Here is a 23,066-nt window from a genome sequence, read left to right on the forward strand (position 1 = left end):
TTATATTACACGCTCTTATATTACACGCACTTATATTACACGCTCTTATATTACACGCTCTTATATTACACGCACGTATATTACACGCTCTTATATTACACGCACGTATATTACACGCACTTATATTACATGCACTTATATTACACGCTCTTATATTACACACACATATTACACGCACGTATATTACACGCTCTTATATTACACGCACGTATATTACACGCTCTTATATTACACGCACGTATATTACACGCACTTATATTACACACACTTATATTACACGCTCTTATATTACACGCACTTATATTACACGCTCTTATATTACACGCTCTTATATTACACGCTCTTATATTACACGCACTTATATTACACGCACTTATATTACACGCTCTTATATTACACGCTCTTATATTACACGCTCTTATATTACACGCACTTATATTACACGCACTTATATTACACGCTCTTATAATACACGCTCTTATATTACACGCTCTTATATTACACGCTCTTATAATACACGCTCTTATATTACACGCACATATATTACACGCTCTTATATTACACGCACTTATATTACACGCTCTTATATTACACGCACTTATATTACACGCTCTTATATTACACGCTCTTATATTACACGCTCTTATATTACACACACTTATATTACACGCTCTTATATTACACGCTCTTATATTACACGCTCTTATATTACACGCTCTTATATTACACGCACATATATTACACGCTCTTATATTACACACACTTATATTACACGCTCTTATAATACACGCTCTTATATTACACGCTCTTATATTACACGCTCTTATAATACACGCTCTTATATTACACGCTCTTATAATACACGCTCTTATATTACACGCTCTTATATTACACGCTCTTATAATACACGCTCTTATATTACACGCTCTTATATTACACGCTCTTATAATACACGCTCTTATATTACACGCTCTTATAATACACGCTCTTATATTACACGCTCTTATATTACACGCTCTTATAATACACGCTCTTATATTACACGCACATATATTACACGCACATATATTACACGCTCTTATATTACACGCACTTATATTACACACTCTTATAATACACGCTCTTATATTACACACACTTATATTACACGCTCTTATAATACACGCTCTTATATTACACGCTCTTATAATACACGCTCTTATATTACACGCTCTTATATTACACGCTCTTATAATACACGCTCTTATATTACACGCACATATATTACACGCACATATATTACACGCTCTTATATTACACGCACTTATATTACACACTCTTATATTACACGCACTTATATTACACGCTCTTATATTACACGCTCTTATATTACACGCTCTTATATTACACGCTCTTATATTACACGCACGTATATTACACGCTCTTATATTACACGCACGTATATTACACGCTCTTATATTACACGCTCTTATATTACACGCTCTTATATTACACGCTCTTATATTACACGCACGTATATTACACGCTCTTTTATTACACGCACGTATATTACACGCTCTTATATTACACGCTCTTATATTACACGCTCTTATATTACACGCTCTTATATTACACGCTCTTATATTACACGCACGTATATTACACGCTCTTATATTACACGCACGTATATTACACGCTCGGCTCTGCTGTGATTGCTGCCGTTTAACCCTTGAGATGCCGCCGTCGGTCCCTGGCTTGGTCGCCCATCGGCACCGGACACTTTTCTGGTTTTGCCATTATTATTCCTGCGCTTCAGCTCAATTAACGTTTTTAAAAATAAGAATTTTTCTTTAAATAAATCTCTGACTTCCCTTCTGAAATCAAACCGTAAACCAGGTAAGGACGAGAAAAAGATCATAACGTCAGAACGGTTGTCATGGCCAAAAATTCAGCCAAACCGTCTGTGCCCTACGATGGTGTCAGTAAAACCGTCAGCTTACCGCAGGAGAAAAACAAGTCCAATGTGAACAGAGAAAAAAAATACGGCCCCTTCCTCAAAGGGTTAAAGTGACTGACTCCTCCACTGACGACTCTCAATTCTAAATACTTGACTCCTCCCACACACATGACCGGTCACGTGATCATGACATCATCAAAGGTCCTTTAGCCCATGTAGTGTGTGAACCATGGCTAAGGCCGGGCAGCAGATCCGAGCGGCCGGAGATGAGCGGCCCCGGCCCCGCAACGTGTCCCGGGAGGAGGCGCTGCAGCTGGAGGGGTACCGGCACGCCTGCCACGTCATGCTGTACGCGCCCACCGCCGCCAAGCTGTTTGACCGGATCCCCATCCGATACGCTGTGCTGGTGAGAGGCGGGGTCCGGCCGGGTGCTGCTCCATAGGGCGGTGCTGGTCGGATGGGCGCTGCTCCATAGGGTGGTGCTGGGCGCATGGGTCCGGCCGGGCGCTGCTCCATAGGACGGTGCTGGTCGGATGGGTCCGGCCGGGTGCTGCTCCATAGGGCGGTGCTGGTCGGATGGGCGCTGCTCCATAGGACGGTGCTGGTAGGATGGGTCCGGCCGGGTGCTGCTCCATAGGGCGGTGCTGGTCGGATGGGTCCGGCCGGGTGCTGCTCCATAGGGCGGTGCTGGTCGGATGGGCGCTGCTCCATAGGACGGTGCTGGTAGGATGGGTCCGGCCGGGTGCTGCTCCATAGGGCGGTGCTGGTCGGATGGGCGCTGCTCCATAGGACGGTGCTGGTAGGATGGGTCCGGCCAGGTGCTGCTCCATAGGGCGGTGCTGGGCGCATGGGTCCGGCCGGGTGCTGCTCCATAGGACGGTGCTGGTCGGATGGGCGCTGCTCCATAGGACGGTGCTGGTAGGATGGGTCCGGCCAGGTGCTGCTCCATAGGGCGGTGCTGGGCGGACGGGTCCTGCTCCATAGGACGGTGCTGGTCGGATGGGTCCGGCCGGGTGCTGCTCCATAGGGCGGTGCTGGTCGGATGGGTCCGGCCGGGTGCTGCTCCATAGGGCGGTGCTGGTCGGATGGGCGCTGCTCCATAGGACGGTGCTGGTAGGATGGGTCCGGCCGGGTGCTGCTCCATAGGGCGGTGCTGGTCGGATGGGCGCTGCTCCATAGGACGGTGCTGGTAGGATGGGTCCGGCCAGGTGCTGCTCCATAGGGCGGTGCTGGGCGCATGGGTCCGGCCGGGTGCTGCTCCATAGGACGGTGCTGGTCGGATGGGCGCTGCTCCATAGGACGGTGCTGGTAGGATGGGTCCGGCCAGGTGCTGCTCCATAGGGCGGTGCTGGGCGGACGGGTCCTGCTCCATAGGACGGTGCTGGTCGGATGGGTCCAGCCGGGTGCTGCTCCATAGGGCGGTGCTGGTCGGATGGGTCCGGCCGGGTGCTGCTCCATAGGGCGGTGCTGGGCGGATGGGTCAGGCCGGGTGCTGCTCCATAGGGCGGTGCTGGGCGGATGGGTCCGGCCGGGTGCTGCTCCATAGGGCGGTGCTGGTCGGATGGGCGCTGCTCCATAGGACGGTGCTGGTAGGATGGGTCCGGCCAGGTGCTGCTCCATAGGGCGGTGCTGGGCGGACGGGTCCTGCTCCATAGGACGGTGCTGGTCGGATGGGTCCGGCCGGGTGCTGCTCCATAGGACGGTGCTGGTCGGATGGGCGCTGCTCCATAGGACGGTGCTGGTAGGATGGGTCCGGCCAGGTGCTGCTCCATAGGGCGGTGCTGGGCGGACGGGTCCTGCTCCATAGGACGGTGCTGGTCGGATGGGTCCGGCCGGGTGCTGCTCCATAGGGCGGTGCTGGTCGGATGGGTCCGGCCGGGTGCTGCTCCATAGGGCGGTGCTGGGCGGATGGGTCAGGCCGAGTGCTGCTCCATAGGGCGGTGCTGGGCGGATGGGTCCGGCCGGGTGCTGCTCCATAGGGCGGTGCTGGGCGGATGGGTCCGGGCGGGTGCTGCTCCATAGGGCGGTGCTGGGCGGATGGGTCCGGCTGGGTGCTGCTCCATAGGGTGGTGCTGGGCGGATGGGTGCTGCTCCATAGGGCGATGCTGGGTGGATGGGTCCGGCCGGGTGCTGCTCCATAGGGCGGTGCTGGGCGGATGGGTCCGGCCGGGTGCTGCTCCATAGGGCGGTGCTGGTCGGATGGGTCTGGCCGGGTGCTGCTCCATAGGACGGTGCTGGTCGGATGGGTCCGGCCGGGTGCTGCTCCAAAGGGCGGTGCTGGGCGGACGGGTGCTGCTCCATAGGACGGTGCTGGTCGGATGGGTCTGGCCAGGGGCTGCTCCATAGGACGGTGCTGGTCGGATGGGTCTGGCCGGGTGCTGCTCCATAGAGCGGTGCTGGGCGGACGGGTCCGGTCGGGTGCTGCTCCATAGGGCGGTGCTGGTCGGATGGGTGCTGCTCCATAGGGTGGTGCTGGGCGCATGGGTCCGGCCGGGTGCTGCTCCATAGGACAGTGCTGGTCGGATGGGTCCGGCCGGGTGCTGCTCCATAGGACGGTGCTGGTCGGATGGGTCCGGCCGGGTGCTGCTCCATAGGACGGTGCTTGTGGGATGGGTCCGGCCGGGTGCTGCTCCATAGGGCATAGGGCGGTGCTGGTCGGATGGCCGCTGCTCCATAGGACGGTGCTGGTCGGATGGGTCCGGCCGGGTGCTGCTCCATGGGGCATAGGGCGGTGCTGGTCGGATGGCCGCTGCTCCATAGGACGGTGCTGGTCGGATGGGTCCGGCTGGGTGCTGCTCCATAGGGCGGTGCTGGGCGGATGGGTCCGGCCGGGTGCTGCTCCATAGGGCGGTGCTGGGCGGATGGGTCCGGCCGGGTGCTGCTCCATAGGGCGGTGCTGGGCGGATGGTTCCAGCCGGGTGCTGCTCCATAGGGTGGTGCTGGTCGGATGGGTGCTGCTCCATAGGGCGATGCTGGGCGGATGGGTCCGGCCGGGTGCTGCTCCATAGGGCGGTGCTGGGCGGATGGGTCCGGCCGGGTGCTGCTCCATAGAGCGGTGCTGGGCGGATGGGTCTGGCCGGGTGCTGCTCCATAGGATGGTGCTGGTCGGATGGGTCCGGCCGGGTGCTGCTCCATAGGGCGGTGCTGGGCGGACGGGTGCTGCTCCATAGGACGGTGCTGGTCGGATGGGTCCGGCCGGGTGCTGCTCCATAGGGCGGTGCTGGGCGGACGGGTCCGGTCGGGTGCTGCTCCATAGGGCGGTGCTGGGCAGATGCGTCCGGCCGGGTGCTGCTTCATAGGGCGGTGCTAGTCGGATGGGAACTGCTCCATAGGGCGGTGCTGGTCGGATGGGTCCGGCCGGGTGCTGCTCCATAGGGCGGTGCTAGTCGGATGGGCACTGCTCCATAGGGCGGTGCTGGGCGGATGGGTCCGGCCGGGTGCTGCTCCATAGGGCGGTGCTGGGCGGATGCGTCCGGCCGGGTGCTGCTCCATAGCGCGGTGCTGGGCGGAAGGGTCCGGCCGGGTGCTGCTCCATAGGGCGGTGCTGGTCGGATGGGTCCGGCCGGGTGCTGCTCCATAGGGCGGTGCTAGTCGGATGGGCACTGCTCCATAGGGCGGTGCTGGGCGGATGGGTCCGGCCGGGTGCTGCTCCATAGGGCGGTGCTGGGCGGATGCGTCCGGCCGGGTGCTGCTCCATAGCGCGGTGCTGGGCGGAAGGGTCCGGCCGGGTGCTGCTCCATAGGACAGTGCTGGTCGGATGGGTCCGGCCGGGTGCTGCTCCATAGGACGGTGCTGGTCGGATGGGTCCGGCCGGGTGCTGCTCCATAGGACGGTGCTTGTGGGATGGGTCCGGCCGGGTGCTGCTCCATAGGGCATAGGGCGGTGCTGGTCGGATGGCCGCTGCTCCATAGGACGGTGCTGGTCGGATGGGTCCGGCTGGGTGCTGCTCCATAGGGCGGTGCTGGGCGGATGGGTCCGGCCGGGTGCTGCTCCATAGGGCGGTGCTGGGCGGATGGGTCCGGCCGGGTGCTGCTCCATAGGGCGGTGCTGGGCGGATGGTTCCAGCCGGGTGCTGCTCCATAGGGTGGTGCTGGTCGGATGGGTGCTGCTCCATAGGGCGATGCTGGGCGGATGGGTCCGGCCGGGTGCTGCTCCATAGGGCGGTGCTGGGCGGATGGGTCCGGCCGGGTGCTGCTCCATAGAGCGGTGCTGGTCGGATGGGTCTGGCCGGGTGCTGCTCCATAGGATGGTGCTGGTCGGATGGGTCCGGCCGGGTGCTGCTCCATAGGGCGGTGCTGGGCGGACGGGTGCTGCTCCATAGGACGGTGCTGGTCGGATGGGTCCGGCCGGGTGCTGCTCCATAGGGCGGTGCTGGGCGGACGGGTCCGGTCGGGTGCTGCTCCATAGGGCGGTGCTGGGCAGATGCGTCCGGCCGGGTGCTGCTTCATAGGGCGGTGCTAGTCGGATGGGAACTGCTCCATAGGGCGGTGCTGGTCGGATGGGTCCGGCCGGGTGCTGCTCCATAGGGCGGTGCTAGTCGGATGGGCACTGCTCCATAGGGCGGTGCTGGGCGGATGGGTCCGGCCGGGTGCTGCTCCATAGGGCGGTGCTGGGCGGATGCGTCCGGCCGGGTGCTGCTCCATAGCGCGGTGCTGGGCGGAAGGGTCCGGCCGGGTGCTGCTCCATAGGGCGGTGCTGGGCGGATGGGTCCGGCCGGGTGCTGCTCCATAGGGCGGTGCTGGGCGGATGCGTCCGGCCGGGTGCTGCTCCATAGCGCGGTGCTGGGCGGAAGGGTCCGGCCGGGTGCTGCTCCATAGGGCGGTGCTGGGCGGATGGGTCCGGCCGGGTGCTGCTCCACAGGGCGGTGCTGGGCAGATGGGTCCGGCCGGGTGCTGCTCCATAGGGCGGTGCTGGGCGGATGGGTCCAGCCGGGTGCTGCTCCATAGGGCGGTGCTAGTCGGATGGGCACTGCTCCATAGGGCGGTGCTGGGCGGATGGGTCCGGCCGGGTGCTGCTCCATAGGGCGGTGCTGGGCGGATGGGTCCGGCCGGGTGTTGCTCCATAGGGCGGTGCTGGGCGGATGGGTCCGGCCGGGTGCTGCTCCACAGGGCGGTGCTGGGCAGATGGGTCCGGCCGGGTGCTGCTCCATAGTGCGGTGCTGGTCGCATGGGTCCGGCTGGGTGCTGCTCCATAGTGAGGATGGGTCCGGCTTCAGACTCTGCTCACACGATGCGACAATTCTGTACTTTACTCCACCTTTCATGGCGCCGGAGACTAGTGAGCGGACTTTGACAACATGGTGTCGGTGTTGTTCATCCTAACGCTCCTTCATATGGGAACACTCTGTGGCGGATTTTCTGCATAACAAATCCTGACGTTTGGTAAAACTCCCCCATAATACGCCTCAGATCTCGTATCCGCCCTTCAGGGGTCGCCCCCAAAACACCATAAAGTATGTGCCCCCTCCACAGCCCGTGGACATTTACATGGAGTTGATCCCTTTGCAGATTTCTACAAGATGTTGGAGGCGTCTGTGGGAATATTTGCCCCTCCGAAGAGCATTTGTGAGGTCGGACCCTGATGTCGGGGACGCCAGGGTCACAGTCTCCATTATAGGTGATATATGGGGGGCTGAGGTCCGGGCTCTGTGCGGACGGCCATGTTCTTCCACCACACTCTGCCCTCCATGTCTGTATGGAGCTTGTGCACTGGGCGCAGTCATGGGGAACAGAAAATGTCCTTCCCCAAACTGTTCCCACAAGGCTAAAGGTACAATTATCCACAATGTCTTGTGCTGAAGATTAAGCTTTCCCTTCACTGGCAGTAAAGGGCCGAGCCCTGATAACAAGCCCATAGTATTACCCCTCCTCCACCATCTGTAGAGCGGGCACAGTGCGGTCAGGGGGTAACGTTCTCCCGTATAGTGGATACATGTATGATCGATAGTCTGACCACTGGGTCCTGCACCAATCCCAAGAACTAGGGTCCTATAGCCCCCTGTGTGAATGATGCGTTACTGGGCATGTGCGACCACTGCTCCATAAACTCTATAGTAGTCAGAGATGGTCAGTGCGGCAGTGGTCGCACATGCTCAGTAACGCTTTGTCCTCCTGGACCCTGTGCCCTTTACATGTTTATGGGACAGCCCTTCTAAGCGTACAAAGTCTCGCTTGGCCCTTAGTGACTCTCTTCCCTTCTATCTTCATAGATGATGATGCGTTTTGATGGACGTCTCGGTTTCCCTGGAGGTTTCGTGGATTCACAAGACGTTTCTTTGGAAGAAGGCCTCAACCGGGAGCTGCAGGAGGAACTCGGCTCCATCTTCGACACTTTGAAAGTGACTGACAAAGATTATCGTAGTGCACAGGCCCGAGAGCTCCCGCAGAAAGGGGTCACACACTTCTTCACCAAGGAGCTGAAGCTGGAGGAATTAGAGGCCATAGAGAGAGAAGGCGTGTGTGCCAAAGACCACGGCCTCGAGGTGAGGGGGACATTACTGTCCAGTGTTATCTGTGGATGGCGAGGTGCACAGGATTGGAAAAACATGGCCGCTCTCTTCTAGAAACAGCGCCACACCTGTCTGAAGGTTGTGTCTGGTATTGCTGCTCTTCTCTATGGAAGTAAGTAGAGCTGAGCTTCAACAACCCACACATCCCGTAGACCAGTGTAGTGCTGTTCTTGGAAGAAAGCCGCTGTGTTTTCTTCTAATCCTGTACAATCCCTTTAAAATTCCTGGGTATAAAGAATTTATGTGAAGTTTTATAATGGTATTTTACTATGTAGCCAAAGGGGCATACAGGCTCCTCCAGCCACAAGCGCTTCCGTGCTGCTGCCTCTGTACCCCCTATTGCCATGCTTCGGCATCAAGGTATTTTGGCATTGCAAGGGCAGAATATATACAGTACAGACCAAAAGTTTGGACACACCTTCTCAGTTAAAGATTTTTCTGTATTTTCATGACTATGAAAATTGTACATTCACACTGAAGGCATCAAAACTATGAATTAACACGTGTGGAATTATATACTTAACAAAAAAGTGTGAAACAACTGAAAATATGTCTTATATTCTAGGTTCTTCAAAGTAGCCACCTTTTGCTTTGATGACTGCTTTGCACACTCTTGGCATTCTCTTGATGAGCTTCAAGAGGTAGTCACCGGGAATGGTTTTCACTTCACAGGTGTGCCCTGTCAGGTTTAATAAGTGGGATTTCTTGCCTTATAAACGGGGTTGGGACCATCAGTTGTGTTGTGCAGAAGTCTGGTGGTTGCACAGCTGATAGTCCAACTGAATAGACTGTTAGTATCTGTATTATGGCAAGAAAAAAGCAGCTAAGTAAAGAAAAACGAGTGGCCATCATTACTTTAAGAAATGAAGGTCAGTCAGTCCGAAAAATTGGGAAAACTTTGAAAGTGTCCCCAAGTGCAGTGGAAAAAAACCATCAAGCGCTACAAAGAAACTGGCTCACATGAGGACCGCCCCAGGAAAGGAAGACCAAGAGTCACCTCTGCTTCTGAGGATAAGTTTATCTGAGTCACCAGCCTCAGAAATCGCAGGTTAACAGCATCTCAGATTAGAGACCAGGTCAATGCCACACTGAGTTCTAGCAGCAGACACATCTCTACAACTGTTAAGAGGAGACTTTGTGCAGCAGGCCTTCATGGAAAATAGCTGCTAGGAAACCACTGCTAAGGACAGGCAACAAGCAGAAGAGACTTGTTTGGGTTAAAAACACAAGGAATGGACATTAGACCAGTGGAAATCTGTGCTTTGGTCTGATGAGTCCAAATTTGAGATCTTTGGTTCCGACCACCGTGTCTTTGTGCGACGCAGAAAATGTGAACGGATGGACTCTACATGCCTGGTTCCCACCATGAAGCATGGAGGAGGAAGTGTGATGGTGTGGGGGTGCTTTGCTGGTGACATTGTTGGGGATTTATTCAAAATTGAAGGCATACTGAACCAGCATGGCTACCACAGCATCTTGCAGCGGCATGCTATTCCATCCGGTTTGCGTTTAGTTGGACCATGATTTATTTTTCAACAGGACAATGATCCCAAACACACCTCCGGGCTGTGTAAGGGCTATTTGACCAAGAAGGAGAGTGATGAGGTGCTACGCCAGATGACCTGGCCTCCACAGTCACCAGACCTGAACCCAATCGAGATGGTTTGGGGTGAGCTGGACCGCAGAGTGCAGGCAAAAGTGCCAACAAGTGCTAAGCATCTCTGGGAACTCCTTCAAGAGTGTTGGAAGACCATTCCCGGTGACTACCTCTTGAAGCTCATCAAGAGAATGCCAAGAGTGTACAAAGCAGTCATCAAAGCAAAAGGTGGCTATTTTGAAGAACCTAGAACATAAGACATAATTTCAGTTGTTTCACACTTTTTTGTTAAGTATATAATTCCACATGTGTTAATTCATAGTTTTGATGCCTTCAGTGTGAATGTACAATATTCAGTCATGATAATACAGAAAAATCTTTAAATGAGAAGGTGTGTCCAAACTTTTGGTCTGTACTGTATATAAATACTCATACCCATTCTAATGGGGGGTTCCTTCCTACCAATACAATCAGTCATTGCCCATGCAAAAAGATGGAGACTTCCTTCCTCCTGCGTCGGCCCCCTTCCTCCTGCGTCGGCCCCCTTCCTCCTGCGTCGGCCCCCTTCCTCCTGCGTCGGCCCCCTTCCTCCTGCGTCGGCCCCCTTCCTCCTGCGTCGGCCCCCTTCCTCCTGCGTCGGCCCCCTTCCTCCTGCGTCGGCCCCCTTCCTCCTGCGTCGGCCCCCTTCCTCCTGCGTCGTCCACCCTTCCTCCTGCGTCGTCCACCCTTCCCCCTGCGTCGTTCCCCCTGCGTCGTCCCCCCTTCCCCCTGCGTCGTCCCCCTTCCCCCTGCGTCGTCCCCCTTCCTCCTGCGTCGTCCCCCTTCCTCCTGCGTCGTCCCCCTTCCTCCTGCGTCGTCCCCCTTCCTCCTGCGTCGTCACCCTTCGTCCTGCGTCGTCCACCCTTCCTCCTGCGTCGTCCCCCTTCCTCCTGCGTCGTCCCCCTTCCTCCTGCGTCGTCCACCCTTCCTCCTGCGTCGTCCACCCTTCCTCCTGCGTCGTCCACCCTTCCTCCTGCGTCGTCCACCCTTCCTCCTGCGTCGTCCACCCTTCCTCCTGCGTCGTCCACCCTTCCTCCTGCGTCGTCCACCCTTCCTCCTGCGTCGTCCACCCTTCCCCCTGCGTCGTCCACCCTTCCCCCTGCGTCGTCCACCCTTCCCCCTGCGTCGTCCACCCTTCCCCCTGCGTCGTCCACCCTTCCCCCTGCGTCGTCCACCCTTCCCCCTGCGTCGTCCACCCTTCCCCCTGCGTCGTCCACCCTTCCCCCTGCGTCGTCCACCCTTCCCCCTGCGTCGTCCACCCTTCCCCCTGCGTCGTCCACCCTTCCCCCTGCGTCGTCCACCCTTCCCCCTGCGTCGTCCACCCTTCCCCCTGCGTCGTCCACCCTTCCCCCTGCGTCGTCCACCCTTCCCCCTGCGTCGTCCACCCTTCCCCCTGCGTCGTCCACCCTTCCCCCTGCGTCTCCCCTCCTCTGTCCCTGTTATCATTGATCGGGGCTTCTCTTTAACTTACACACTTTGCTTTAGTAAGATCAGGCATGCTGGATTTCAGTATGCCCAATCCTATTATTCTCACACAAAATAAGTATCTTCTGGGGTTGAGCCCAGCGCACATTTAATGGGGCTGGTGGCTGAGGAGCACCTTCCAGATGACTGGCGGTTATGTAAGGTGGTATCCCCCGATATCTGGCAGTAGCATTCCACATTGATGGTCTGTGACCTCCGGAGAGTCCTCTGCCCCCTCTGTGATCCGGGGTAACATTTGTGTTTGCTTTCTGCAGGTGATGGGTCTGGTCCGTGTCCCCCTGTACACTTTGCGGGATGGATTTGGAGGTCTTCCAGCCTTTCTGTCCAACAACTTTATTGGGAATTCTAAGAGCCAGCTCCTGTATGGGCTGCGGAGCCTGCGGCTGCTGCGGGAGGACCTGATCCAAGATGCCATGTGGAGCAGTCAGAACTCTTAGTAATGGTCTCGTCACGTAACCCAACATTTAGTATAGAGTCGGAAAAGATGTCAAATGATCGGTCTCCTGAGTATCTTCAGTGTACAGCGCCACGTGCAGGGCTCGGCCAACGCAGGTTATCAGTTGCCCAGAAATTCTTAAAAATTTTTGTTCTGATTGTCGAGGGGGGTTAAAGTTAGAAAAAAACATTGTTTTTTAATTTTTTTTTTCCGCAAACAGCTTTAATAGTGGAGGAAAAAGAAGATTCACAGGACCCGGGTCCAGCGGCCAAGTCATTAGTCCGCCAGCCCAGACCTCCCCGAACCTCCTCCAACCCGGGGCATCCCTGGCGCCCCTACTGACTAGTCGGCTCTGCAACATCATTACATCATGTGTACATCGCCTCAAGCCGAAAACTCAGAAGGGGAGCTGGGGATGCCAGCAGGTGGGTTGCAGGGCTCTGGTTTGGAGACCGTGGACTACTGACGTGGCCACTGGATCAAGGTCCGGCAGATCTTTTTGCTCCATGTCTGGTATTGTAATTCAGGCTCAGTGGCGTTGAATGGAACTGAGCTGCAATACTAGTCGCAGCCTTCGGGCAAGAGTGGCGCCGTTTCTGGTTAAAAGCCCATTTTTCTAGACTTAAAAGACAATTATTCAAAATCTGCTTTAATTTCATCAGATTATTTTTTAAATTTATTTTATATAGTTGTGTTCATGTCGTTTCAATGTGGAGACGTTTGTACTGGGGCTCTTAAAGGGGTTATCTGGTGGGTTAGTGTCTCTGAATAGGCAGAAAAAAAATGGCAATATTAGTCTCGCATAGTCCTGAAAAAGGAGACTTCATTGGAACAGCAGAAAGCGGACCAGGGACTGGTGAGATGAGCATTGCCTCTGTAAAAGAAAAAATACATACCTACTGGACATCCCCTTTAATATAGACCCCCACAAATTGTTATGTGATTACACAACCCTTGTTCTTTATGCCAGTAGCTATATGTCATAAAGTGGGTCCACTGGCGCTGACAAGAGTTCACCTAATGGGCGAGTAAATGGCGACTCGAATGCACCCGTCATCATGACTGCAGAAACGTGTCTGTCTCTCCTTTTCATTAACCCTTCATGGGAATCTTCTAAATGTGCCCCCCTTAACATGTCAGGTACCCTCTTATTGGAAATGCTGATATCCTTTTTGCTTTTGGAGTACACCCCTCCATATATCGTCGGTGTAAGATGACTTTTGTGTGTTTGCGTTTCAAATAAATTTGGGGGAAAATTAAGAATTTTTCATTGAGACTTTGTTTGTGTTTTTTTTTATTGCAGACGTCGTCCTATGTGTAAGGTGACGGATATCCAGAGCGGTTCTCATCTGCAGCATTAAATATCATCTCTATCGTTTCTAAAAGCGATTTCCTAACCTTAATATTCTTTTTAACATATTAAAATAATAAGGTTTCTCTCGCCCTATTTTTTTTCAATTAGTGGCTTCAGTGAGCTACTGTCGGCGATTGTCTGCAGCGGTCGTATGATCGATATAGTGTGACATTGATGCCGCAGAATTTGCTCTTAACTCTACAATGGAGTATATGTGTAAGGGTTCGTACCTTCTACCATAAAAAAGAAAAAAACACGGTTAGATTTTGTTCCAGAAATGTAGGATTAGTGTCGTGCGATTTTCATGAGCATACAATCCGATTTTTCACACCTAGCATCCGAATGCCATCCGATTTCAATTACATAGAGTGATTCTCTGTCATTTACATATATTTTTTTTCCAATGAAATATTCTTCAATAGAGAGAGAGATGGCGGCAGCTGGGGGCAGATGTTTATAGCCTTGGAAGGGGGTAATGCTTGTGGAGCTTCCCAGGCTATTAATACCAGCTCTCAGCTGTATTCTTAGCCGTTACTGGTTATTAAAATAGGTGACCCTAAAAAAAAAAAAAAGACATAGGGTCCCCCTATAGTTAATAACCAGCAAAGACTAGGCAGACAGCTGCGGGCTGATATTAATAGGCTAGGAAGGGGCCATGGATATTGGCCCCCTCCCAGACTAAAAACATCAACTCTTAGCCTCGCTCTTCCCACTTGCCCTGGTTCGGTGACAAGTGGGGTGATAGTTGGGGGGGTTGATGTCACCTTTTTTTTGTCCGGTGACATCAAGCCCAGAGGTTAGTAATGGAGAGGCGTCTAGAAGATGCCCCTATTACTAACGCCATAGTGATATTGTATTAAAAAAAAGCACACCCAGAATAAAGTCCTTTAATTGAAAGAATAACACAGACTCCTTTTGATTAATTTAAATTAAACCATACTCACGTCATCGCCCTATCCACTGAAGTCAATGTCCCCTGTAACAGAATGAAAATAATGAGCAACAATATTCCTCACCTCTTCGACGAGAAGATAATAATTGTTTTGTCCCTAGCTCTGCTACATCTAGATGGCAGCCTGAATTGTTGCATGATACGACAGTACAAGCTGCCGTCCAGCAGAGACACTGAGCATCATGTGGGTACGTAAAAATCAGAGTGCCGTGCCATTCCCCCTCTCGTACCCCTTGACTTACATTGGTGAATCTCATCCGAGATACTAGGACAATCACCGCATGCTGGGAGTTGTTTTTTCTGCCCGATTTCAGCTGAGAAACAAAATCGCAGATTTGCTGGGACTCAGAATAACGTTGGTCGGAGTGCAGTCTGATTTTTATTTTCTCTGACTGCACTCGTCAGTTTTCCTCGCAGATGAGTATGAGCCCTAATAGTTATTTTATTATTTTAACACCTTTTCTTCTCTTCTCTTATTTTTCATTTCATTTTTTTTTTCCGGAAAGCCCAGATTATCCGTTTTAAAATACAAATATTAAAAAAATGTACAGAATACTTAATTACACCAATATTAAAATAAATACATTTGCAATTAGGTTCCATTAAAATTTTTGCTCTTACCGGCTATTTTGTTTTCCTGCACTTTCAATTTGGTGTGGTTTGGGGTCATAAATCAGAATGAGCTCACTGATGGATTCTCGGTTAACTCGTTTCCAACGCAGAGGCTATGGAAGGCCAATGGTACAAGTATTGTAATGTATCCTCTATTGCAGTCCTCCGCAAAATGCGGCCCTTTTTCCAGTACAGCCGAAGGCCGCACCCTGCCCTCCACCGCCCTCATCCAGACAGCGGTGGATATAGTGGTGGAGGATGGAGTCATCAGCTCCTGCTTCCACCAATCGACATGGGCGACTGAGACGGCAGACATAACGACATCACTACATTGTGTCTGCTGTGCGGAGTGTGAGTGCACCGAACATGTATAACGTATACAAGGGATGTGTACCTGTAGACTGGAGGCTTATACTGTATATAGGGGCTCATACTGTATATAGGGGACTCGTGTGGGGGCTTATACTGTATATAGGGAACTCATGTGGGGGCTTATGCTTTATATAGAGGCTCATACTGTTTATAGGGGGCTTATGAAATGTTTATACTGTATATAGGGGGTTCATGTGGGGGCTCATATTGTATATAGTGGATTCGTGTGGGGGCTTATACTGTATATAGGGGCTCATACTGTATATAGGGGACTCGTGTGGGGGCTTATACTGTATATAGGGGCTCATACTGTATATAGGGGACTTGTGTGGGGGCTTATACTGTATATGGGGGACTCGTGTGGGGCTCATACTGTATATAGGGGACTCGTGTGGGGGCTTATACTGTATATAGAGGGGGCTTGTGTGTCACGGTCTCTTATGTGGCCCCTCTGCGAAATGAATTGCCCACCCCTGCTCTGTTGGATGACTAAATTAAGCCGCATACTCCCCTGCAGCATGCCTATTTTTCTGCAGATGCTATTTTGTGCCAGTAGAGGGCGACCCACATATTGGAGAGAGTTGGACATTGCCTGCAGGTGAATGGCAGTGTACAGCTGGATGTGGGTGAGGTAGAGGACATCTTCCACCAGCAGGCTTGGCTTGTCGTGTGCACAGATTGCCCATTGGTTTATGAGGCTGTTGAGCTCGGGGTCAGGAGACCTGCGTCCGCTCTGGAAATGGGCGATCCATACACACACCATAAAATGGGGAGGTGTGAAGTCTCATCGCTCCTGAATGGTGGAGGAAAACCACACGTCATATACCCAGGACCATAATATTGCAAGACTCCAGTGCTAACCAGTGAGCCACCTCACTGCCAAATGTATCAGCGGATCAGGTGAGCTGCCAGAGATGACTCCAGCTTGCTGACTGTTTCCATTAACTGTAAACGAATATTTGGAGTCCTCAGACACTTCCAGTCCACATTGATGGACCCTTTTATAACCTTTCGCTCTATTTTACATTATTAAAATCATTTCTTTCTTGCCTAAAGTGATATTGTCATGAGTTCTTCATCCAGCACATTGGATTTCCCTGGGGCGGGCTGCTGTGCCTTTAAATCCTGGTTGCGGCGCTTCCTGTGGGTGGGGGTGGGAGCCTGTGAATAGAAGCATCCTGTGTTCTGTCTCTGGGTGTTAGTAATGGTGTGAGTGTTCATAGGTGCGAAGAGCTGGATATATTTATATACAGTGGGTGTGGAAAGTATTCAGACCCCTTTACATTTTTCACTCTGTTTCATTGCAGCCATTTGGTAAATTCAAAAAAGTTCATTTGTTTCTCATCAATGTACACACTGCACCCCATCTTGACTGAAAAAAAACAAATGTAGAAATTTTTGCAAATTTATTAAAAAAGAAATACTGAAGTATCACATGGTCATAAGTATTCACACCCTTTGCTCAGTATTGAGTAGAAGCACCTTTTGAGCTAGTACAGCCATGAGTCTTCTTGGGAATGATGCAACAATGATTTCACACCTGGATTTGGGGATCCTCTGCCATTCTTCCTTGCAGATCCTCTCCACTTCCGTCATGTTGGATGGTGAATGTTGGTGGACAGCCATTTTCAGGTCTCTCCAGAGATGCTCAATTGGGTTTAGGTCAGGGCTCTGGCTGGTCCGGTCAAGAATGGTCACAGAGTTGTTCTGAAGCCGCTCCTTTGTTATTTTAGCTGTGTGCTTAGGGTCATTGTCTTGTTGGAAGGTGAACCTTCAGCCAAATCTGAGGTCCAGAGCACTGTGGAAGAGGTTTTCATCCAGGATATCTCTGTACTTGGCCGCATTCATGTTTCCTTCAATGACAACCAGTCGTCCTGTCCCTGCAGCTGAAAAACACCCCCACAGCATGATGCTGCCACCACCATGCTTCACTGTTGGGATTGTATTGGGCAGGTGATGAGCAGTGCCTGGTTTTCTCCACATGTACCACTTAGCATTATCACCAAAAGGTCTATCTTCGTCTCATCAGACCAGAGAATCTTATTTCTCATAGTCTGGGAGTCTGTCATGTGTTTTTTAGCAAACTCTACACGGGCTTTCATATGTCTTGCACTGAGGAGAGGCCACTCTGCCATAAACGCCCGACTGGTGGAGGGCTGCAGTGATAGTTGACTTTGTGGAACTTTCTCCCATCTCCCTACTGCATCTCTGGAGCTCAGCCACAGTGATCTTGGGGTTCTTTACCTCTCTCACCAAGGCTCTTCTCCCACAATTGCTCAGTTTGGCTGCAGGAAAGATATCTTGGTACCGTGTTAGCCAGTAGATAGAAAAATATTTAGAGCTGAGAGTCCTTAGTGGTTGATACCTTTTAATGGCGAACTGAAAAGATGGTAACAAATTGCAAGCTTTCGAGACTACTCGGGTCTCTTCATCGGGCACAGACTAAGGCTTCTTTCACACTAGCGTCGGAATCTCCCCATCGCAATGCGTCGGGGAGAGATTCCGACGCTAGCGTTTAACGCTTTGCACAATGGGTGCAGCGGATGCATTTTTCCGGCGCATCCGCTGCCCCATTGTAAGGTGCGGGGAGGTGGGGGCGGAGTTCCGGCCGCGCATGCGCGGTCGGAAAAAGCGGTCCGTCGGGAGAAAAAAACGTTACATGTAGGGGTTTTTTTTCCCGACGGTCCGCCAAAGCACGACGCATCCGTCGCAAGACGGATGCGAAGTGTGCAAATCCGTCGCAAATGCGTCGCCAATAGAAGTCTATGGGGAAAAAACGCATCCTGCAAGCACTTTTGCAGGATGCGTTTTTTCTGCAAAACGACGCATTGTGACGGATTTACAAAAAACGCTAGTGTGAAAGTACCCTAAAGCACCGCAGACACCATTACTTTCGCTGCTATAGCCCCGAACGGGACTCCTACACCCCTCCAGGGATTTATGCCCTCCGCTCTGTTCCTACAATTAAAAGTAAGTTTTGAGAAAGACCCTGTGGGTTGAAACGTTACCTACCTTGAAACACTGCGGTGATACCTTTATTTTGGTGTTTGGCTGAAAAACGTGGTTTTCTTTATTACAAACTAAAATTCTGAAAACCTCTTCTTTGAGTGCGACTGTTGTTGTGTATGACTATATTCTGGAGTATCCTCCATGTTCAGTCTGCACCGTCATTAGCGAGAGTGCACGTCTTGTTCTTTAATACCATGGATCACACTTATGTCATCGGAGTGACAAAGATGCTTCAAATGGGAAAAACCTTTCCCTGCAGCTTTGCTTACCCACTCTGGTTGCTGTTCCTAAACACAAGCTTGTCAGGAAGTGTCCAATCATCATATACTTCAGGAAAGCAAGTCACCAGAGAGATCTAGATCTATAAGCTTAGTGAAAAAAAAACCTTTCTAGGGGTTAGTGTTTTTCCACACATTTTTTTTTGGCAGTTTGTTTACTTGACAAGTCACTTCTTTATTTCGAAGGGAAGGTTTTTAAAGCTTTGTTGGGAAAAACAACACTAAAGAAATCATCATATGAACACAAAGGCGGAATTTCCATTTAAATCAGCAGGAAGAGTATACAGAGCAGATTTGTAGCAGGTTGATGTGGATTTTGGAGTGGATTCACCTGCAAAATCCTCCTTAGAAAGCTCTGTGTGAACCTAACCAAGGGGCTCATACAGACAGGTGTATTTTACATGTGTCTGATGTCTGTAAACAAAACGGATAGCATACGGACCAATGTAAGTCAATGAAGCAGTTCATTAGGACGTTTTTACAAGCGGACCATCACAGTGTCGGACTGTAGTGCCAAGGGCCCTCCAGGAACCAACTCCAGGGCCCCACTTTTCAGCTACATGCAAATGAGACATTATCCTCAATCACAAATTTATATAACAATGATCTGGTAGATTGTGAAATGAATAAGACGCTGCTTTTGTCTGTACATAGTGGGCAATGCAGTCATCAAAGCAAAAGGTGGCTACTTTGAAGAACCGAGAATATAAGACATAATTTCAGTTGTTTCACACTTTTTTGTTAAGTATATAATTCCACATGTGTTAATTCATAGTTTTGATGCCTTCAGTGCTAATGTACAATTTTCATAGTCATGAAAATACAGAAAAATCTTTAAATGAGGTGTGTCCAAACTTTTGGTCTGTACAGTATGTCATACTGACATCATCCTTATGTCATGGATGTATTGCAATTACTGTCTTAGGAAACTGTCACAGGTTTAGCCAGACAGAGAGGAGCCAGAAGACTGCAGCGTCTGTTTTCTCCTACTCCTGCACTGATTAGAAGCACTTCACTTCCTTTAATCTGGTCAGTTGAGAGCTCATGGAAGCTTTCCTGCATTAAGCTCTCAGCTGTTCACTGTTAGCCTCTCCCATCTCCTATAAAACTGGGCCCTGGCTAGCACTCATTGTCAGAGCTAGCTTCTGCTGCATGGCTGGTAGTTGTTTTTTTATTTTAATAGAAAAAGGCATTCGATGTATTTATTTGTGACTGTTGCTTGGTTTTGAGTGTTGTAGTAATTCCCTTTCTTCTCCTACTCTGGTTTAACCTCATTCTTCACTCCCCAGTGCATGTCTCTGTTACATATGTGAGAATATTTGTATGTTTGGTATTTTTTGTTACCCCTGTTCGTATTACCTTATTAGTCTGGTTGGTGTATTACGGTATACTACTACTCCTCTCTTCCCTGGGTGGGGGAAGGGTACAGACTGAGGATGGATTCAGGAGCTAAAACAAGGTACGTGGCCCCGGCTTCTTCACCATTAGAAGTAATCCGGGGAGCAGGGCGAGCTAGGGCGCCCTTAGCGTTAGGGACAGGGAAGAAGCCCATGGTCCCAGGACACCCGACAACAGAGTCATGACAGAAACTGTATTTGGTTTTGTACAAAATTTTAAAAGGTGATGTATAAAAACAGATGGCATACAAATGTAAAAGACGGATATACGATGGCATGCAGAGCACCATACAAGTGAAAAATCCTTTTTTTTCCTGCATGAAAATGAAATTATTTTACATGTGCTCATTTTCCACACGTCCTGATATTTTCGGTAGTGGAAAAACCAGTACCGGTGCTGTCTGTGTGTCCGTGTGTCCAATCTGTGTGGCATCCGTGTGCTGTTCATGTGCACCAACCATGTGACACGTACTCCAATAGAATGCAGAAGAGAAATTACAGATGTTTAAATGTTCAAAGATAGAGAATAGATAGATGTAGATAAATATTCATGAGAGATATAGTTAGTGCCATGTGGGTGTATTTTATTGTACTTGTATTACACTAATAAATTTAAAAAATGATGTTGGGTCCTTGCTATTTTTGATAACCAGCACAGGTAAAGCAGCCAGCTGGGGGACGATATCAGGTTTGGAAGGTCCATGGATGTTGGTCCCTTCCTAGCCTAAAAATACCAGGCTGCAACCGCCTCAGAATTAGTGCATCCCATTAGACGCGCCAATTGTGATTGGACTCACAGATCAAACTCGCCAGTGCCCGTCTATGGAAAGTCCATGAAAAGATTGGGCAGCACTTGGATCCCAGCAGTCTGGTTTTTACTGACTGATTGGAGAAGTTTGCGAAACCAACCTCATTTTTTTTAATTTTTGCATACAAGAAAAACTTGCGATATATTTCTGGTAATAATGGACACACTGATTAAACACTGGTATACATTTGATGAAAAAATCTTTTTTTTTTTTTCCATATGATGGAAATCAGTGTGACATCTGAACAAGCCCTTAAGCGGTAAGGAGAGAACCAGTGTCACCAAAACTTCTGCAGCACTTCGCCATCTGCCGCAAACAGCAATAACCTATTAAAGGGGTTTGTTATGATCCGGTGACCTTGGAGCTGCATGAGAACTTTCACTGGAGAAAGTGGCCACTATACTGACCGCAATCCTGAACTTAACACCGCAACTAGACGTAGCCGTGGAGTGTACCTAACACACCTAGACACCTCATCACAGCCGGAGGACTAAATACCCCTAAAGATGGAAATCAGAATACTATCTTGCCTCAGAGAAAATCCCCAAAGGATAGACAGCCCCCCACAAATATTGGCGGTGAGTCGGAGAGGAAAAAACATACACAGGCAGAAAAAACAGGATTTAGCACAGGAGGCCACTCTAGCTAGATAGGACAGGATAGGACAGAGTTCTGTGCGGTCAGTATTAAAACCCTTCAAAAAATCCACAGCAGAATATACAAAAAAACTTCCTACATCTAACTAAAGATGTAGGAGCGTATATCTGCAACTCCAGTGAATCCTACAAACAGAGCAGGAATAAAACTGAAACAAGCACACAGCAGTGTGCCACAGATACAAAAACAAAACACTTATCTTTGCTGAATTTGGTAGCAAGCAGGAGAAGCCAGAAAGTGATCCAGCACTTCACAAGGAACATTGACTACTGGCAACAGCTAAAGGATCCTGCACACCTAAATATCCCAGTCAGAATTGTAATCATCCGATACACCTGGCCAGGACTGCGAGTCAGAGACAACTGCATTCCCACCTACAACCACTGGAGGGAACCCAAGAGCAGAATTCACAACAGGGGTTGTCCTTAAACCCTACAGGTGTATAATGATGCCATGAACAGTTATCCCAGGCTCATGGATTGTGCACCAAAGCTACCTATGCATTACATGAATGGTTAATCAAAGAAATGACATCTAGCAAGATGGTGTCGCCCTGACAATATCATCTGATTGCCAGGGGTTAGAGAAGCCCTGCCGACCCTGTTAAAATAAATTGAAAGTTTTGTCTTATACAGCAGGGGTCCCCAACTCCAGTCCTCAAGGCCCACCAACATGTCATGTTTTCAGGATTTCCTTAGTCTTGCCCAGGTAATAATTGCATCACCTGTGCAATGCAAAGGAAATCCTGAAAACATGACCTGTTGGTGGGCCTTGAGGACTAGAGTTGGGGACCTCTGTTATACAGGACCCTCATCTGTTAGATAGAAAGTAGAGTGCTCCTCTCAATCTGGAGGATCTGGAATTGTGTAATACTCCTTTTGTCCTGCGGGTGTGCTGCAGGGAAATTAAACCTTTTTTTCTTGGCTGCGTTCATCAATGATTACAGCATATTCCTTGTCATCCACGTGTTGATGATGGACCCTCAAACAAAAATGGATTGTCCAAACCCCTTCAAATTCCACTGAATATTAATGTACCGTCACATATAAAATCATGATCAATTAACTGTGATCGAGCTAGAAGTCCCCGTGAACACTCTTGTTCCTATTCACCATGAAACTAACGTTTATCGGCCGCTCGTTATTCCCGTCCTGTGATTTATGAGCTGCTCTTCGGGTCTGAATTCGAGGTAACGCCAGCCATAAACCAGGAGGGACCTGCTCTGATCAAAGACAAAACAAGTCACTAAACACTGCGAAATAATTTATTGGGAATTTGTACTGGTTGTGTAGGTGCGAGGCCTTGTCAGAAATATCATCTGAGTTTGTTGCCCATAGCAACCAATCACAGAGCAGCGTTCATCTCTCAAGTGCTGTTTACAAAATGAAAGCTGAGCTCTGATTGGTTGCTATGCGAGCTTTGATAAATGAGGCCTAACGTGATAACATAAAACTCTCGGACCCCAAAGCAAAATCTGTAAAGGCCCCCACAGTTATGTGAGCTGTGTATAATACCGGTGTCCAGAAATGGCGCCACTCCTGGGACAGTTTCTTATTTGCAGCTCTTTTTATGTTTAACCAGAGGGATCAAATACTTATTTCTCACTGCAAAATGCAAATTACTTT

At 50.5% G+C, this 23,066-nt stretch overlaps 1 protein-coding gene across 1 annotated transcript; it reads left to right on the forward strand.

Moving 5' to 3' along the window:
* Positions 1–2,110: 2,110 nt before the first annotated feature.
* On the forward strand, positions 2,111–13,275 carry LOC138662603 (U8 snoRNA-decapping enzyme-like). Its single transcript, XM_069748420.1, has 3 exons — positions 2,111–2,342; positions 8,145–8,417; positions 11,820–13,275. The coding sequence occupies exons 1-3, from the start codon at positions 2,166–2,168 to the stop codon at positions 12,000–12,002; spliced, it is 633 nt and encodes a 210-aa protein (XP_069604521.1). The 5' UTR covers positions 2,111–2,165; the 3' UTR covers positions 12,003–13,275.
* Positions 13,276–23,066: the final 9,791 nt, after the last annotated feature.

This window comes from Ranitomeya imitator, chromosome 2, assembly GCF_032444005.1.
Source record: "Ranitomeya imitator isolate aRanImi1 chromosome 2, aRanImi1.pri, whole genome shotgun sequence".
Classification (NCBI taxonomy): domain Eukaryota; kingdom Metazoa; phylum Chordata; class Amphibia; order Anura; family Dendrobatidae; genus Ranitomeya; species Ranitomeya imitator.